The sequence below is a fragment of the Kwoniella shandongensis genome, chromosome 9 (assembly GCF_008629635.2).
Source record: "Kwoniella shandongensis chromosome 9, complete sequence".
NCBI lineage: Eukaryota > Fungi > Basidiomycota > Tremellomycetes > Tremellales > Cryptococcaceae > Kwoniella > Kwoniella shandongensis.
Window position 1 is genome coordinate 1,022,709 of NC_089295.1, and position 17,729 is coordinate 1,040,437.

Here is a 17,729-nt window from a genome sequence, read left to right on the forward strand (position 1 = left end):
TTGTCTAGGCAAGGTTGTAGCTTTTGGTCCACAAGCACTGAAAGGTCCCCTGGATGCTCCCACATGCAGGACCATTGGGAGCGACATGATGGACATCGAGGCATGTAAACAGCTATGTAGGGTGGAACGCAAGATGATGATGGGAAAACTCATACTGTAAACACAAACACGCTGCCACGTGCAAAAATACTCACCTCCACCATAATTTTACAACATTTCATCTCCTTAGACATTTATATTTCGTTTCCTCCCTTCTCCAACGATAAGCCTATGATCATCTGAATCAACATGGCAGCTCCTCCGTACCTCGAATCAGCGTCAACGCTGATCAAGTCGCTGCGTGCAGCCTCGGACCCTCCCATCGAGAATGGACCGAAGAAGATTGAGATTGCACGGGAAGCATGGGCTGCGACCAATTTCCATGTTCCCAGAAAGGCAGAGGTACTCCGAGATTGGGTGGTGGAAACATGGTCGAGGGCTGGGTGAGTACAACAAAGATTGTCATCGGCTAATGGTCCTAGGGCTACACTCTTGCAACCCGACTACCATCGACTGCTCCTCGAGACAAATCCCCACACCTCCATCCCTAGCATCGCTCCCCTTCAGCTCATTTCTACCTTCTTCACCACTTTGTCTACTGAACCGCCATTCCTGTTCAACCTAGCTGCCGATTCATTCAGCAATCTCTTCCGTCCTGATGGTGTCCACAAAGCTGAGGCTTGGGTAGATGTCTGGGCGACAATGATGAAGTACCTAAGCGATGCTCACGAATCGCCAACGCTTCTCCCAATAGTGAGCCTTGTCTGTGCTGGGGTGAACCATAGTCAAGCGTCCAGCGCGAACGTAAAAAAGGTGGGTGTCCTATTTGAAACTGCGCTGATGACAGAATGCGCAAACTGCCATTGCGACATACCCAATGCACGCCCAAGCCTACCTACGCCATCCTGCCCTTCGGGACATGTTGAACCATACCATTGCCGCGGTCCTCTTCCATCCTTCTTTCCTCCTTACCGACCCTCTCCGCGTACTCCTGAAAACCCTAACTTCTCCCATCCCACTCGACGCGATCTCCCCTCTCTTCAACGAATTAGTATCCATCTACCATTCGACCCGCTTCAACCTCTTTGCGCAGGCATCCAGCAGCAAGGTCGCCCATGACGTTTTCGTTGCCAGCAAGGAAAGGGAGGCGGTGAGGGTCGCCCTGGAAGCCGTCGTGAGCTACCTCGACAGCCTGGTCAGCAACGAACCGGCTTGGACATGCCGATCGCAGATCTGGCGAGTGGTAGCAAGGTGGGGAGGCTACATGGAAAGGGAATCCGCTTGGGGCCGACTCGTTGAGCACGAAGCGAGGAAGGCTGAGGCCGCACTGACTAACTCGGACTGCCTTGGTTCAGTACTGGAAGTATTGGCTACTCTTGAGCAACTCGATCACGATCAAACCCGATTGTCCCAGGATGTGATACGATGGTGTATAGCTGTAGGTTTAGTCTTGGATGACTTTCGCTGACCGGCAGACTCCGCCTGCCCACCATGCCACTGCCGCGATTATCCTCTCCTCCCTCCTTCGGTTTCACCAATTAACCCATTCTATTCCAACATTCTTCTCTCTGATCATCACCTCCATTCAAGGGTTGTTCAACGATAATCTTCCTGACGACGCAGTCCGTTCACTTTACCAACTCACGGTCAGCGGGCCGCTACTTTCGCGACCAATGCGCGAACAGCTTGTTGCAGCGTTGAGATCCACTGTTCCCGGTAAACGCAGATCTTCTGCATGGGACAGCATCTTTCGCAGCCTGTTTCCAGACGAACCGATCACCAAGAAGAGAAAGCGGTCCGAGCACTCGTCCGCTGCCGCCGCTCGCACAGCCATCCACAGCAGACTTATCTCTTATTCTCTCCAGTCTGCCACGGACAGCGAAGACCCTGAAGACATCCTGCCTCCTGTGGACGAGTATATCGGTGACTTGTCCACAAAGCCACGAAGCTGGTCCCAGAGCATCGCCAACGCCGCGAAAATCCGGGTGTCCATACATGCGGAACGATTGTTGCTTCGCCCGCTCATGGCAGTCGAAGAGCTCTCCGAGAACATCAGGGACGATTCGGAATTGCGCTCGGAAGCGGTGAGTGCGATCCGCCGTTCGTCGCTGACCAGTAGATGCGCTTTTACTTCCATCGAGCTGCCCTCAGTCTTCATCAAGGCCAAACTGTCTCTACTACACCTATCGATGCCATCTTGTCAACTTTGCACCCGTCCTCCTCTTCTTGGCAGATCGTTTCCCAAAACCTTCCGATATTAGAGTGAGTTAGTTACAAACTACCACTGCTGACTGTAGTCTCATTTGCACTTCTTCACAAATGACTGAGCTCGCCAGTTCCATCGCTGCTTGTCCACTTGAGCAGCTCTCATGCAGTAGCACTTGGGAGTTACCGAATCTCCGAGGTGAGTAGTCGATGTAGGCATTGCTGACCTCAGCCGCCCTTCAAACTCGTGTTTCCTCACAAACCGTTCCCTTTCTCAACTCACTTCCACCTTCATACCTTGGTCGAAAGAAACGAGCTGGTGCAATCGAGCTCGTCGTCAACACGGATTTCACGTCCGCGGTAGCATGGCTTGATCGCATGATTTCGGAAACAGAAAATCCTGCGCCTCTGGTAGGTTCGACATCACCGACGTTGCTGACTTCCAGGTATCCGGCGATACGCTACCTCGATTGATTCAGATCGTTGAGTCCGGCTTAGCCACACCGCTTTGGGTGAAAGTCGTGAGGTGAGTGATCGCACGCGACTTGACTGACACTTAGCTATCTATGCCGTCACCAAGAGAACCTGTCCTCCGCTATCACCCATCTGCGCCCAACGGACAACCCAGCTACGCTTGTCTTTTGCGAGCAACTCATGCTTCAACCTTTAGAAAGGTATGTGAAACTAGTGGACATGACTAACCATTAGCTTCTCCGTGGAATTGCAAGATCAATTGGCGACGTTGGGCAATAGCACCATGAACGCCCTCCGACCGCTTCTTGAACAAAGGGAGGTGCTCCCAGCATGGAACATCATGTACAATTTCTACCGCTGGTTGGGCTTGACGCGTGAGTTCACTTGTCGATGCTTCGCTGACAACAGCAACCCCAACCGGACTTGGGCATAAGTTGTGCTCCTCATTATTGCAAGATCGCTCTGCCCGTCATGCTAAAGCTGCGCTGGAGTTGCTGGCCATCGAGTCGACACCTGTCGACGAAATAGTGTGCTTCTGCGTGCTTTTCTTCGATTCTTTCCCAGATCGTAAGTCTGGAGTGCCGTGCATTGCTGAAGCCCAGTGCAAATCGACGTTCTTCGAATTTTCAAGGACACCACCGACGCGATCAGTGCCTGTATCGAGCTTCTCGGTCAATCACGTCATTACCGCGCTACGCTACACACTCTGCGCCTTCTCGCAGTATCAACTATAAGTGAGTATGCTGGATTGGAATTCGCTGACCGTAGAACCCCAACTTGTACGAACTGCACTGCGAGCCGGTGTGACCGATTTACAATTTGCTTCCGCCATTGTAGAAGAAAAGGTAAGCTAATGGCTACGACCATTGCTAATGACAGTTCTCCGCGCTCCACACGGAAGATATACGCCTGCTTCTCGAGTCGATACTTCTTAACTTAACGCAGGCTGTACCCGAAACCTTCCGTAGCGTGGTACACACCATCACGGTCCTCACACGACGCCGACCTGAGCTCATCCTCTCCGCCCTTCCTGAACTCGTCGAGGTGATATGCGCCCTCTTTACCTGTCTTCAGACTTCTCCAGCTATATCTCGGAAACAAGCGCAACTCCTGTCTCGTCTTCTGGTACTTTTGGCCCAAACCCGTCTTGGTACCAACCATGAAACGAGTCCGTTAGCAAAACACATACCCGCCATATTCGTCGCTTATGTTCGCGCCGGTACGGATCTCCACTCTGGTTATACAACATCGGTCCGTCGAGAGCTTGAGCCAGGGTTATTCGCCCTGTGCAGTTTGGTCACTTCCGGAGGTAGGGTCAATTCCAGAGGACGGGAAGGAGAGGGTTTAGCAGTGCCATTTGGGTTAGGAGAAGGTATCTTTTCTGAAGGCGAGCGAGATATGTACGCAGACTTGTGGAAATCATGGAGCAAGGCTCGTTATACCGGTCAAGGATAGCATGCATGTTATGTTCAGTTCCTTGGACCTAAGCCCGAAAATAGGGTAGCAAGCATGTCTTGTTGAGCGGGACCGAGGTGCGCATTGTACTGAGGCGGTCGGGGAGCGAAACCTGCAGGCATCGGCGGTGGAGGACGTTGGAAAAACTGAGGAGGCGGTAAATATCCTGGTGGAACATTGGGGAACGGTCCTGGCGGAGGAGGACGAATGAACGGGGGATAACCCGCTGTGGGGTCGTGAGGTGGCGCATCGTACATGCCTGGTGGAGGTCGAGCATATTGGGGGGGAATTGGGAGATGGGATGGTGGTCGTGTGTACTGTTGTTGTGCTTGACTGAGAAGCTGAAGCGGATCTGGAGCTCGTTCTTGAGGATTGCCGTACAATTGCTGTAACAGAGGGTTGGGTGGACGAAATTGCCCTGGATACGAATTTGGGCTGACGTTGACGGTCGTGTCCCTCGGGGATTCCTGTTCCGGCGACTGGGAATCAGCAGAGTCCGTAACCTCCAATCTCACTTTAGTAGACAGAAGTCCCATCAAACGGGCCATCCGTTCGTCCCTTGGCTCTTCTTGTGTCTCGTGTGGGCTGGGTGCTGGCCTTGACAGAGATTCCGGCTCAGCAGAGGACTCTGGTGCACCGAAGAACTTTTGGAAACGACTAGTGAAAGCCGATGTGGCGGGTTTCGCCGAAGTTTCCTCGTCAGAAGCGTCTCGAGCTTGAGTGAGGTAGTTTGCGGCGTTAAACGGTTTTGACTTGAAGCTTGGGGGTGCGCCAAGGGGAGCCGACGATGAAGCGATCGCTGGATCAGAACCGAAGAATCCCTCCCCTCTCCAGTCACCGCCGACATCTCTCGCTTTCATGGCTCGCTTGTGAGCTGCGATCATGTCTTCGCCGGGGATAAATTTGATCAAAGGGTCCGAGCTCTGAGCAATGGCAGGATCTTCGAGAGCTGTATCATCCATCCACGCAGGCTCTGATGACTCGTCCTCGCGTTGCTGCCAATTCGGTCGACGAGGATCTCGAGGTGGGTTACGTTCTGGTTTGCGCCATTCGTCCTCCTTGCGTCGCTCCTTTTTCACCTCCTCACCCCCCAGACGAATGCCCGGCGTTCGAACAGAGAAACGACCCATCTGGCCACCGTAGGAACGATTGTCCACTGGCCCAGGATCAGGTCCCTCCGGCTGACGTCGAAGGCTGATTTGGTCAGCTTAGCCTCGACTGTCGGAGACTCACCCTATGTTTCTCGCACCTCGACCTATTCCTCTCCCTCCACCGATACCTCCACCAAAACCGAAGCCTTCTCCGAAACCACCCCGCCTAGACGTGGAAGGTGGACCTATAGAAGCGATTGCTGGATCGTCCAGATGTTGTGTTGGCACTGATTTGGCGCTCGAACTTCCTGTCAGCACCACTCCACACTTGCTGTACTCACCCAAACCACAACTCGTGAGTTTCCATGCCTCTTGGCGGAAGCGCATTGTGACATCTCTTGCCAATACGTAGCAGATCCCGCCTGGAATAGAATACGACATCTTTACGATAGGGACCTATACCCAATATAGTGTTCATCTCGGCGCTGGCGTCGTTGTCGTTGAGCTTGTTTTCGACGAGGTCTGGAGACAGGGGGGAGAAAGGGTTGAGGTTAGGATCAGGAGCAAGGAGTTTGGGCGATGTTGTTGAGCTGGGCGATACTACTTTTGTTAGCGTGCGTCACCAGAGGACGACTTACATGGACCCATGATGTGTTGCTATCGTGCTGCTTGTGACTACGGACGAGGAATCGGGGGGCAATGATCAAAAGGCAATGGCGCACGCAAGAAAGGAAACAAGGAAAGAGATAACCTGATGCTGTCGCTGCCACGTGGTCGGTTAAACCCCACATTCATGTTTGCCGCTGACGTCTAGAGTTATTACACTTTGATCCCCATCCTCCATACATACAACTATCTCTCTCTCTCTCTTTTTCTCTCTCATCTCTATCGTTTCAATCCTATCTGCCTACCTATCTACCTTTCCGCTCGACGTCTCAACACTAACAAACCCAGCCTTCAAGGCTTTGGGAGAATCCCACACCATGCAGTACCTTTCGAAAGCCTACAACTATTGTGAGTTACCAAAGTAGCAATACGTTGCTGATCCACAGACTCCGGTATCAACCCTGCAACCCTCTCCGGGGCTATCGATGTTATCGTCGTCCGCCATGTAGCAAAGGACGGTGCCGTCACATTATCCTCATCTCCCTTCCACGTTCGATTCGGGAAGCTTCAGGTGCTACGTGCAGCAGAGAAGCGAGTCACCATCAGACTTCCCAACAACCTTCCCCCTCCCCATATTGCTCCTTTCGGTATGAAAGTTGGGGAGACTGGCGAGGCTTTCTTCGTTGTCGAGACTGATGAAGAAGTTCCCGAAGACCTTTTAACAAGTCCTGTCGTTATGCCATCGCAGGTGAGTTAACCGCTATGATCGTGAGCTAACGCATAGCCTGAACTTCCACCATCCCCCCCAATATCGGACGAAGAGATGGCCGTGAATAACAATCTTGGACAGTCTCTTACCAACGAACCATTCGGCGAAACCGAACAGCAAGTTGAACACGACGAGGTGCTTGACGAGGTTGACTTTTTGGACCTCGATGCGCCAGCAGCCCAGTCAACATCCAAGTCGCTACTTAACTCAGCCTCGTCCTTCATCCCCTCTATTCCCTTCATTTCACCCTCTTCGAGCCATTCTGGCGCGTCGACCCCCAGTCGAACAAGAGTACCCAAGTCCAAAGAGGCTGATGTGGTGTCAAGCACCAACCCGGAACCCAATCCGATGGAAGCAGCTCCGGGCGAGTCCCACGACCTCCCAATACATGACCACAAATTGACGGATCATGAACAGTCAGAGGCATCCGGGGACCAGGGATTACCGAAAGTGGAATTCGGCGAAGGGGAGGGTCCCGAAGTGGTCTATGGCAAGGATGTTGTGCTTGATATGGCGGGATATCACAGCTCCAAGGGGCCTAATGTCGATGCGGCTTCACCACACGACGCGCTCATCGAAACCTTTATCCAGGACCTTCTCACTTCCGTGCAGCCCTCTTTGGATCGACCAGCACTACCAGGACATCGTGCCACAGAGCCCGACCTTCACCCTTATGATGATCCTGACTCGCCCGACTTGCCATCCGCCCTCGCTTCGGTTTCTATCTCCAAACCACGTCCACGACGGTCTGACCGTGGTCAGTCGGAACCCCCGGAGCAGTCCCCGATCCGGTCTCGGTCCCCAGAAGCCCCTATTCGAGCAGCAATGGACACCGAATGGGACTGGGCTAACGGACGTAAACTGGAAATGGAAAGAAGCGCATCAGGACCTATACCTCACATTGCAAATCATCGAAACGAGACCAGCACATTCACGGGGAAGCTGAAAAATGTCGAGGAGAATCCTTACTTATTCGTTCTTGAGGTGCATGACCGCACCCACACCTTTGAACTTGCTCTTTGTGACGAATTCATGCAAGAACGTGCGACTGTGAGTGCAAGGCATATGAAGATTAAGCTGACGCTGTAGGATGCTGAACGTGAGGCCACATTTGTGCGCCATCGTGTGACCTTTCAATCGTTCATCGAAGACCCATCCGTTGTGAATGACCCTCGTCTAGTAATCCGATACGACGACCTGTGAGTGATTCGCCGTTGGACCGCACTAACATTTAAGATACCTTACGTGGGCTACCGGCTACCGGCTGCTTTACGCTCTAGCAATGTATCGTCGAACTTTGGTTCCTCCTGGGCATACCGCCTCAGATCAAGCGTTGCCTTCTCTTTCAGACATCGGTGTGGACAGCACAGCACCAATCAGATCCTCCTCTGGTTACGGATGGTCCCGTTGGTGGCGTCGCGGCGAAAGTGGAGATTTATCGACCCACGAACCTTCCACTCCTTCTGACCTAAAGCCGGAACAAAGGCCAGAAGCCCCTACGTCCGGAAAGCAATACGCCAAAACATTGCGACTATCTTCCGACCAGCTTGTGAGTGGTGTATATATTGAACATACGCTGATGTCAGGCGCAATTACACCTCAAACCGGGACCAAATACCGTCCAGTTCTCCGTCACATCATCCTATTCTGGACTTGCCACGTGTACTGCGCGTATCTTCTTGTGGGAGGAAACGGATCAGATCGTGATTTCTGACATCGACGGTACCATCACGAAGTGAGTGATACTTATTTGAAGCATGCTGACAGCAGATCGGACGCTCTTGGACACGTGTTTGCTGCGATCGGCCGCGATTGGACCCACCTCGGCATCGCCAAGCTGTACACAGACATTGGTAATAACGGCTATAAGATGTTATACCTTACTTCCAGAGCTATTGGCCAAGCCGACACGACACGGGAATATCTGCGCAGCATAACCCAGGGGAATTACCGCTTACCCGAAGGCCCCGTGATCATGAGTCCCGACCGACTCATGGCCAGTCTCCATCGGTGAGTTCATTGTGCCATACTTGGCTGACATACAGTGAGGTCATCATGCGAAAACCCGAGCTGTTCAAGATGGCTTGTCTGCGAGATATACAGCGTCTCTTCGGTGCTCAATCCAAAGAAGCCTTCTATGCCGGCTTCGGAAACCGAATAACAGATGCCATGAGCTATCGGAGTGTCGGCATCGAGGCGTCCAAGATCTACACGATTGATTCTGCTGGTGTCGTCAAGACTGAACTTCTCTCCGCCGCGGGCCACAAGGGCAGCTACATTCAACTAGTGAGTTACACCGCATGGACTCCCGCTGACATTACTTCAGAACGATCTTGTCAACGAGGTCTTTCCCCCTGTTAGCACGAAATTCAAGCCCGAATTCACCGACTTCAACTACTGGCGAGCCTCCATTCCCGACATACCTATTCCTGATCTCGCTCCACCTTCTCCTGCCCTTTCCGCTCGATCCGACACTTCCGGTAGACTCAGTGTATTAGGCAAGATCGCTGGGATCGGTCGTCGTCATTCGAAACAGCCCATCCTTCCCACTACAGAACCTAGCTCTCGGCCATCTAGTCCACTTATCCGCCCTTCCATGACACCAAGCGAGTTGAGTGACCTGGACGACGATCAACGTAGTCAAATCAGCATGCCAGGCTCGTTTGATGAAGAGCATGATCATGTCGAGGACGAGTATTTTGACAACACCGTGAGGGATGTGGAAGCACAACACGAGGGCGATTCCTTTGACGACGACGCGATCTTTGACGATGACATTTTGGCTGCGGGTGAGATGCAACATGTCCCATTTTAGAAATTGTATATTATGCATTACATTGGATCCTGGATCGGGTCCGGCCCTATGGTTGAATTGCTATGTCGTCAGCTCAGCAGCGAACCGAAGTAACTCACGAGAAGAACAAGACTTTGATTGCCAGTGCCATGGCACCATGCAGAACGACCACGACTATGATGAGTAACCTCGCGAGCTTGTTGTCTCCCTGCGAAAGTCAGCACAGGTTCAGTCGTCTTAGAGACTCACTGTTGCTAACACTGGGTAGATATTTCCCGTCCTGAACGTCAGCGCGAACAGCATTTCGTACACTCACAAAAAGAATCCTGAGCTGACAGCTCCTCCTGCGACCAAAGCCCATCGCAAGATTCCGACCGGGATCAAACACACTAGACTGATAGGTATATACACTCCCATCGCATACCCGTAGATCCCGAGAGCCTCTGCCACACCCCAATCACCGACACCTAACCATTTTGTGGCACCCCATAGCAGCGCAGGGACAGCTAGACCATAGAAGTAGACCACTGATACAGCAGTCGAAAGGAGGGGCAGGTTTGAGCTCGCATGTGACGAGTTAAGATACTGGGTGATGGAGGCGATGAGAGTCGAGGTGGTGTAGAGGACGAGGATGAGTGTTGTCAATGTCCAAAAAGGGCCTACAAAGATCAGCTTCGTGTACACAATGCATGCTCACCATATAGATCTATTTGCCCATCACAGATTTCGGAAATGAAGCCTGGTCGGGGGATCATTGCCATGCTCAATCGTTTGAGTACGGCATTGGTCTCGACATCGAAATATGTCTGAAAGGAGATCAGCGGACGCCGAATGACAGGTGATCTCAATCTCACCTGATAGTAAGCGATGTTGAATGGACTGAAAGGGACTTCGGGAGGGGCTGGTGTAGTGGACCGTTGAGCGGATGAGTCGGTATTGAGGAAGGCTACGTACAAGGTGAGTAAAATCCTTCCTGAGCAATAACGCACTTACTCTTGAACTCGAGACCTGAACCGCCATTGTTGTCACCGGTCTGAGCAATGCATATTAGCCTCCTTCGACCATTCAACAACAGAGAATGACTCACGTCGTCATCGACATCTACGACAGCGTAGCCTTGTTGAGCCATATTGACTGGGTGAGGTTTAGGTAGGTGTTAAGCTGAATTAGATTGAGTGAGCAAGGTGAGTTATCATTATCGTCGTTGTATGGACAATACCATAGCCGTAATCCGCGCGACGTGTTCGATAACATCCTATTGCACGACTCGCGCGCGCCTATCTCTGCTGCGTCTGCACTACTAACTTAATACTACATACGGTTGTTGTCCTGTCCCGTGCTCTCTCTCTCTCACTCTGATCACCCTCTACATATACCTCTCTATTCTCCCTATACACAACAAGTCGGACGACCACGCCATTCATACAATCATCATATCACCCGCAAACGTATAGACCCCATAACTCGTTATTGAAGACCGTCTGAAACAATCGTCCCTTCTTCTACAGCTTGTAATCATCTACCGCCATGTCCACCCCTCAAACACCATCCTCGGCCGGTGACTTTTCAGCCTCGAATACGCCACTCAAAAAGTTCAAGCTTGTCTTTTTAGGAGAGCAGAGCGTCGGAAAGACGAGTTTGATCACGCGATTCGTGAGTGAATGTATCCCAAAAACCAGAATCGAGCTGATGGTCAACAGATGTATGACACTTTTGACAATACGTACCAAGCGACGATAGGTGTGTATCCTGACCGTTGGGCTGTGCTGACCCAGCAGGTATCGATTTCTTGTCCAAGACAATGTATCTGGAGGACAGGACTGTGCGGTTACAACTGTGGGATACTGGTGAGCGAAAGTCCTTGTCATGAGGTGAGACGTAGCTGACGACGAATCCAGCTGGGTGAGCTGCCATGTTTGAGAACAATAGGACCGTACTAATCCTTCAAACGACGTTCTATAATATAGACAAGTGAGTAAAGTGAGAAAAGCAACCGAACTAATACTTAGGAACGATTCCGCTCTTTGATCCCCTCATACATTCGAGATTCTTCTGTTGCTGTGATTGTGTACGACATAACGAGTGAGTATACCTTCGAGGCGAACCTGGCTCACACTTAGATCGAACGTCGTTCCTCAACACATCAAAATGGGTCGATGATGTGCGAAACGAAAGAGGGCAGGATGTGATCATAGTGCTCGTGGGGAACAAGACAGATCTGAATGATAAGCGGTGAGTTGCATGTCCCAGACGTCGGATCTGATCGCTAATATCATGTTCTAGCCAAGTAACACCAGAGGATCTTGACAAGCGAGCCAAGGAGCTCGGTGTCATGTCGATCGAGACATCGGCAAAGGCTGGGTATAATGTCAAGACATTGTTCAAGAAGATTGCGATGGCGCTCCCAGGAGGAAGTTCGGAAGTGAAAGAGGCTGCGAACACAAGTGAGTCGTAGAGTATGAGAACTAAGCTGACAGACAGAAATCGACGTATCCGCTCCTGCGCAAGAAGTGCCTCCGGCTTCAGGTTGTCAATGCTAGTTGTAAATGATATGTACCAGTATGACTCTCGGCTGTCCTGTCAATGGCAATTTGTGCGAGTCGTCACATTTCCGGCAGCCAGCTTTGCTTGAGACTCAGCCGTCTCACTGGGAGTAATAAAGTCGCGGACATTGCTCGATTAACTAAACCAAGAATTTCTGAGTCCTAGACACAGTACACAACCTCATGGGTCAACGTATACCACCTGTGCAGTCACTTCGACCTCTGCCAACTCGACTATCATCTTGAGTTGAGGTGGTCCGACTTTGCTTGACTGGTCCGGATTTATTGCAGGTCAAACTGGTTGATGTCGCACAAATTCACCCATGGCATGGCTTACAACAGTGGTCTAGAGCCAGATTCAACATGATACGGTGCATCTATGACATCTATTTGTTTGCTAACATCAATCAGGGTGAAAAGAAGTCCACCGCAGAGTACTGAGCTACGCCAAGAACTGGTATTGCCTGCAATACCCAACTACCAACACGAACAACTAGTACACGTACTCGAAATGAGGGTTCTCCTTATCAGTGAGATCGGCAAAGGCGGTCGCGTTGATGTCTTGATCGGGAACCCCGCCTCGCTCGAGGTGAAGTCGCTTCTTTCTGTTCTCGTACATGAACGCGAATCGGAAAGCGAAGAAGAGGAGGAGCTCGATACAGTTACATGTGAGGAGGGATCCGATACCGAGCTTGTAGGTGGGCGCTTGCTCGGAGCGGTAAAAGAAGGGCCCAACGATGTTACCGATACAGGCACCGAACCAGATCATACCGGATACAAGCATCTTCTTGGTTTGTCCACCGGTGTTGGAGGTGATAAGAGAGAGCGAAAGAACAAAGGAAGATTGGTATGAACCGGTAAGATAGCTAAAGCCCTTAGTCAGCTGAGATTCCCCCGCACGTTCGAAGCTGGAGAGACGACTTACAAGCAGATCAATCGGCCAACATAAGCATCAGTCGGGGCAAGGAGGAAACCCAAAGCACCGGCGATGGTAGGGAGCATGAACAAAGCGCAGACTATGGTTCGACTGTTCTTCGGAAGTCGTTCGTTGATCAGAGCACCAGCTGCGATCCAAATCACGACGAAAGCACCCTGAGGAAGACCGAGGAGAGCGGTTTTGAGATTGTCAAATCCGAGACCTTGAATGACCAAGGTCGAGAAGTTGCTGATTCCGCCGTTGGGAATGTTTCCAACAAGGCCAAGGAAGCAGAACATGTAGGTCTTGTAGTCGGTAAAGGTCTCGCTGCAATCTCTTATTTAGTTATGTCATATCGCTGCAGTAACATTCGACTTACATGACCTGGTGCCACTTGATTTGCCTGTGCTCGACACCAGTCTGGTTCTTTCGCATTCGCGCGATCATTATGCTGCAGGGACAGAATCAGGAATGAGCGAATCGAAAAAGAAAATCCATCTAAGAAATACTCACAGCTTCTCATCGTGCGAGAACCCTCGGAATGTGGCAGGGGAGTTGGGAAGGAGCAAGAGAAGCACAATACCCCATGCGGAGCAGAATGCGCCGACGATCAAAAATTCGTAGCGCCACGACGCAAGTGAAGATTTGATGCTACCTATTCCGTATCCAATCAAACCGCCGCCTAAGAGAAAAAATCAGTGAACGGCAAAACACGAGAGAATGAGGCGACGAGACGTACCTCCAACGCCAACACCGTTAAAGGCGTACCAGATCGAAATTCGGGAAGGTTGTTCGGCACGTGTGTAGTACATGGACGTGATAAGCATGAAAGCTAGTATGGGGAGAGGGAAATCAACGAGGTGTCTGCGACGATGGCCGTGGAACACATAAGCTTACCAGGATCAGCGATGGCCTCGAAAGCTCCACTGAGAACTCGAAGGGCGGCTATAGTGGCAAAGTTGTGGGAAGCGGCTTGACACCTAGAGTGATTGATCTGTCAACCGCGTGGTCATACCTTGTGAACCGCTTGCGCTGCACGGATACATACATGAGAAGGACTCCCCACATGAAGATATTGGCGCCCAGGTAATAGGCAGGAGGCAGGCGTTGCATGATCAAGTTGGAGGGAATCGCCCAACCTAACCAACCAAAGTAGAAAATACTGACAAATCATCAGCTCTGAGACATAGCCATTTCGACTCACCTTGACAACCAGGAGTATTGCTGACCGACAAGATGAAGGTCTTTCTTGATCCCGAAGATGGCGGCATACGACAAAGTGGTTTTATCGATATACTAGCCTTGTCAGTTTGGGTTGCTCTGCAATAGTGGACTCACATAGAAGAAGTAACAGATACCAAGGAGGGGCAAGATCCTTCGATCGAGTTTTCTCTTGAGTGCTTTCTCTGCTTGAGGCTCAATAGCCCCATCGTAACCATATTTTTCGAGCGCCTCTACGTAGAGGTCGGCATGTTGTTGCTTGATACGCTCAGCAGGCGTGAGGGGTCCAGTTGGCTTGTCTGTTGCTTGCTCTTCCAATCGAACGTCTTCCTCCTTTTCGGTTGGGTTCATGTTGGGCACTGATATTCGGTAATGTTCTCAATGGTAGGGCTATGGCGAACAGAAGTGGGGGGGGCATCTTGTCCACCCCATGTCGCCCCTTTATACATCCCTTTTTTCTGGCTGGGGAACCATCCGCCAGATACCGAGTGAAACCTGAGCCCCGATTCAAGTCGTAGGTATATTTCGGGTTTGCGTAGTTCGGGGGTTGCTGATTCATGCCATTCATTCATGCATGTGTGAAAGGGGCATGTGGGGAGGTCGGACCGATCCGAGTGGAGGGAATGACGTTGCGGTGAAGCGGTAAGGCATGGGAGGGTGAGAAGGAAGGATGGTGGCGGATAATATAGTTTTACGTTGTCCCTGTGTTCACGTTCTAGTTCCAATTTATTAAAAATAGCCCGTGCGCCAAGTATAGCAAAAGGCGAAACCCGGGCCGGAGAGTGGATGACTTCAGTTGACTTGAGTGCATGGTAACAGTCGGCATCAGTAACGTGAGTGACAGGGATAATACATCGACTTTTTGTTTATCGGCATCTCTCATATCACTTCAAGTTGTACGTCTTATCTGCACATCATCCATGAATACGATCAAAGTGGTCGAGTGGACAATGTAATGTACTTTGTTACTTGTGTGAGACGCCCAAAGCGACACCTTTCGATCAACCTGACTGTCGCGTTGAGTGATATTCTACCCATGTCCCTTGCGTCGGAAGGGCCCTATGCATGATGACATGTTTATCTCTCTTATGACTTACCTTCCATCTAACATTGCCGGAATCGCTACTCACCATGACCTTCAGAGATAGCATGGCATCCAACTCCACATCCTCAACCTCCTATCCTTCGACGATCTCCAGCTTGTCGCATTCTGCACTTGGACTCACAGACTCCCCCTTGCCTCCTGCTAAGAGCAAAATGACCGCGACATCTAACACTTCTTCTCCCAGTACACCAGCTCGATCTATACGAGATATCCGACAGTCCAGCTCGAGGTCATCCCTACGTCAAGAGGTTACAACCAATGCCGCTTCCCGTCTCGCTCAGCGGTCCACAGAGCTGCTTCGTCCGCCTCAACACAGGACTTCTCAGTCAAACACAAAAGGGACTGAAGGTAGTCCAAGGTCGTCTGCCAGCAACGGAACTCCTGACAAGTCACCTCGAGTTACTACTGCTTCTCCGAAAGTCTCGAATATCACAGCTCGATCACAACCGCAACAGTTGGCGAAGGATAGACCTCAGTCTACTCCAGTGACGCATATCACAGCATCATCCGCATCCAGGCAGTCCACACAGCCTTCACGCCCTCCGTCTTCGATGAACGCGATGATCGACACTCAGAAGCCGCCAACATCCCCTGCCGGCACAGAAACTACCATGGCAGAAGAATGGGAAGCGGAATTGGTCAAAAATGCACGGAATCTGAGTATTCGTCCAGCACCAGTTCGGGAGTCGTCAGCTAGAGACAGGGAGGAGCAGAGACAGAAGGACCTGGAATGGGAAAAGTCAGGCGTGTGGGAGAGCGGTAGGGACGCTGCGAGAGAGGCAGAAGACCGAGTCAGGAGGGATGCAGGACGAGAGATCGGTAAGTTTGTCGCATTGACCTGATCGTCAAATGCTGATTTCAAAGCAAGCCTATCCACCTTCGATGCCTCGCGTTCCAATTCGTGCTGCACCGACCGGTGTCACATCCGTTCATGTCGGTGTACGACCTCGACTCCACCCTTCCAAAGCGTCCGATTCCATGACTCGTAATCAACCTGATCCCAACATTCCTCCGCCACTCTTCTCTCCCGCTGCAGGGAGTAGCGACTTGCCCGATGACACAATCAGAGGGAGTTATAACACTCGGTATGATTCTGCTTTGGCTGAAAAGGCAAAGAAGGAGTATGAAGATTGGCTCGCGAAGAAAAATGAGCGAGAAGGAGGGTTTGGAGGAGAAGATACAGGTGGAACGCGAGATTGGGTTCCACGAGAGAGGGAATTTGCAAGGCCAGGTGCTGTGGAAGGGATAGCCCACTCTGATGGTTACGCTGGGAAGACGGTCCCGCAAATCGAAGGTCCGCCAGAACCAGTCCATTCATGGGGATATCCATATCCGAATCCATACGAGGGACAAGATTCGGATCATCCTCAGAACCCTATGTTTGCTGCCGAAAACTTCTACGCTCAACAAGGTTACTGGGATCCATCGTATTGGTGGGGTATGGGGGGGTATGGTCAACCTGTAGAAGCTCAAGCTCCCCTCGCTGAAGCTTCGGTCGAGTCTGGGTATGTTGAACCTGTTATCAACCCCGCTGACAAAATAGTCGAAAGGTTCAGTTCGCCGACTCGCCCACCGAGCAAAGCTCTGGACAAGCGACGCCCATCACACCGGAGGAACAGGGGTACGGGGATATGTAAGTCAGCTTTTCCTTCATTTATGCTATTCCTTTGTCCAAGGAGTGGTGTTCGACCTAAAGGTCCCTTTGGACCCCTTGAAGGAGAGCTCGATCCGCATTCGTTGATTTTATCTGGACAGCCGGACTACTCGGTGTGTTGTACATCATGAACAGAGGCAGAGCCCACCCTCTTCATTCTTCATTTGTTCATCTCTTCGCCTCACACTTTCCACCTACCTTCTTTTTTCACCTCAAAATGTTTGGAATGTCTCCTCCTCTCCATCCCTCGTCTCTGCAAAGCATTGGCGGCCGTCAGGCATACGATATGTCTGCGTATGACCAACCCATGATGCCCCAGGCTCAAACCAGTACCTACGGCGGGATCGGGTTCGGTCTTGGCGGCGGCCAGGCATCATCTGCCAATCAAGGTATGCAGATGATGCCCGGTCAAGCGATGCCTAATGCCCAACGTATGGGCATGGGGATGGGCATGAATGGAGGTGGTGCTTTCGGTATGGGTATGAACCCCGGCATGGGGGGTGGTTTCGGATCGAGTTCCGGGTTGGTTTCAACTTTCCCATTCTTCCTTTCGATGTTTCGCAGATATGCCGTCTCTGAAAGGAGTGTTGACGAGTCGGCTGTCCTAGCTTCTCTGCTTTGAACCTTGCCATCGCATCTGTTGAATAGTGGATGTTAAGGAGTATGTAGCTGACATTCGCATTTCTTCCCCCACTTTCATCGCTCCCACCGAATTCGCGATCGTCCTTGCCTCGCTCATTGACGACATGTCGACGAAACGCACATCATCTCGTGGTCCACCTCCGAATCGTGGTAAACTTTGCACTCGACTACGAACTCTATCATCGGCATCGCCGTCACCGTCTCCATCTCCCACG

The 17,729-nt window shown here is 51.4% G+C and overlaps 9 protein-coding genes across 9 annotated transcripts; 6 read left to right on the forward strand and 3 right to left on the reverse strand.

Annotated features, from left to right (window-relative positions):
- Nucleotides 1-288: 288 nt before the first annotated feature.
- CI109_105291 (uncharacterized protein) lies at nt 289-4,173 on the forward strand (the record flags this gene model as incomplete). The annotated part of the gene is made up of 11 exons (XM_065967637.1): nt 289-482; nt 591-792; nt 887-1,213; nt 1,271-1,456; nt 1,515-2,123; nt 2,191-2,301; nt 2,691-2,770; nt 2,953-3,092; nt 3,175-3,285; nt 3,487-3,563; nt 3,664-4,173. 11 exons carry the CDS (start codon nt 289-291, stop codon nt 4,171-4,173), a joined length of 2,547 nt encoding a protein of 848 aa, XP_065823709.1.
- Nucleotides 4,174-4,187: 14 nt separating this feature from the next.
- CI109_105292 (uncharacterized protein) lies at nt 4,188-5,912 on the reverse strand (the record flags this gene model as incomplete). Its single annotated transcript, XM_065967638.1, has 3 exons — nt 4,188-5,367; nt 5,606-5,854; nt 5,899-5,912. The coding sequence occupies 3 exons, from the start codon at nt 5,910-5,912 to the stop codon at nt 4,188-4,190; spliced, it is 1,443 nt and encodes a 480-aa protein (XP_065823710.1).
- A 335-nt stretch (nt 5,913-6,247) lies between these two features.
- On the forward strand, nt 6,248-7,728 carry CI109_105293 (uncharacterized protein; the record flags this gene model as incomplete). The annotated part of the gene is made up of 3 exons (XM_065967639.1): nt 6,248-6,278; nt 6,380-6,618; nt 6,721-7,728. 3 exons carry the CDS (start codon nt 6,248-6,250, stop codon nt 7,726-7,728), a joined length of 1,278 nt encoding a protein of 425 aa, XP_065823711.1.
- Nucleotides 7,729-7,921: 193 nt separating this feature from the next.
- On the forward strand, nt 7,922-9,454 carry CI109_105294 (uncharacterized protein; the record flags this gene model as incomplete). Its single annotated transcript, XM_065967640.1, has 4 exons — nt 7,922-8,188; nt 8,265-8,374; nt 8,685-8,925; nt 8,984-9,454. 4 exons carry the CDS (start codon nt 7,922-7,924, stop codon nt 9,452-9,454), a joined length of 1,089 nt encoding a protein of 362 aa, XP_065823712.1.
- A 291-nt stretch (nt 9,455-9,745) lies between these two features.
- Nucleotides 9,746-10,562, reverse strand: CI109_105295 (uncharacterized protein; the record flags this gene model as incomplete). Its single annotated transcript, XM_065967641.1, has 5 exons — nt 9,746-10,092; nt 10,155-10,239; nt 10,288-10,379; nt 10,427-10,466; nt 10,521-10,562. The coding sequence occupies 5 exons, from the start codon at nt 10,560-10,562 to the stop codon at nt 9,746-9,748; spliced, it is 606 nt and encodes a 201-aa protein (XP_065823713.1).
- Nucleotides 10,563-10,960: 398 nt separating this feature from the next.
- On the forward strand, nt 10,961-11,973 carry CI109_105296 (uncharacterized protein; the record flags this gene model as incomplete). The annotated part of the gene is made up of 5 exons (XM_065967642.1): nt 10,961-11,086; nt 11,134-11,173; nt 11,554-11,665; nt 11,717-11,877; nt 11,960-11,973. 5 exons carry the CDS (start codon nt 10,961-10,963, stop codon nt 11,971-11,973), a joined length of 453 nt encoding a protein of 150 aa, XP_065823714.1.
- Nucleotides 11,974-12,469: 496 nt separating this feature from the next.
- CI109_105297 (uncharacterized protein) lies at nt 12,470-14,464 on the reverse strand (the record flags this gene model as incomplete). Its single annotated transcript, XM_032006124.1, has 9 exons — nt 12,470-12,842; nt 12,902-13,219; nt 13,272-13,343; nt 13,406-13,574; nt 13,632-13,724; nt 13,790-13,872; nt 13,941-14,054; nt 14,097-14,188; nt 14,231-14,464. 9 exons carry the CDS (start codon nt 14,462-14,464, stop codon nt 12,470-12,472), a joined length of 1,548 nt encoding a protein of 515 aa, XP_031859518.1.
- A 780-nt stretch (nt 14,465-15,244) lies between these two features.
- On the forward strand, nt 15,245-16,855 carry CI109_105298 (uncharacterized protein; the record flags this gene model as incomplete). The annotated part of the gene is made up of 3 exons (XM_065967643.1): nt 15,245-16,037; nt 16,087-16,723; nt 16,801-16,855. The coding sequence occupies 3 exons, from the start codon at nt 15,245-15,247 to the stop codon at nt 16,853-16,855; spliced, it is 1,485 nt and encodes a 494-aa protein (XP_065823715.1).
- A 234-nt stretch (nt 16,856-17,089) lies between these two features.
- Nucleotides 17,090-17,520, forward strand: CI109_105299 (uncharacterized protein; the record flags this gene model as incomplete). Its single annotated transcript, XM_032006126.1, has 2 exons — nt 17,090-17,394; nt 17,481-17,520. 2 exons carry the CDS (start codon nt 17,090-17,092, stop codon nt 17,518-17,520), a joined length of 345 nt encoding a protein of 114 aa, XP_031859520.1.
- Between the last annotated feature and the right edge of the window lie 209 nt (nt 17,521-17,729).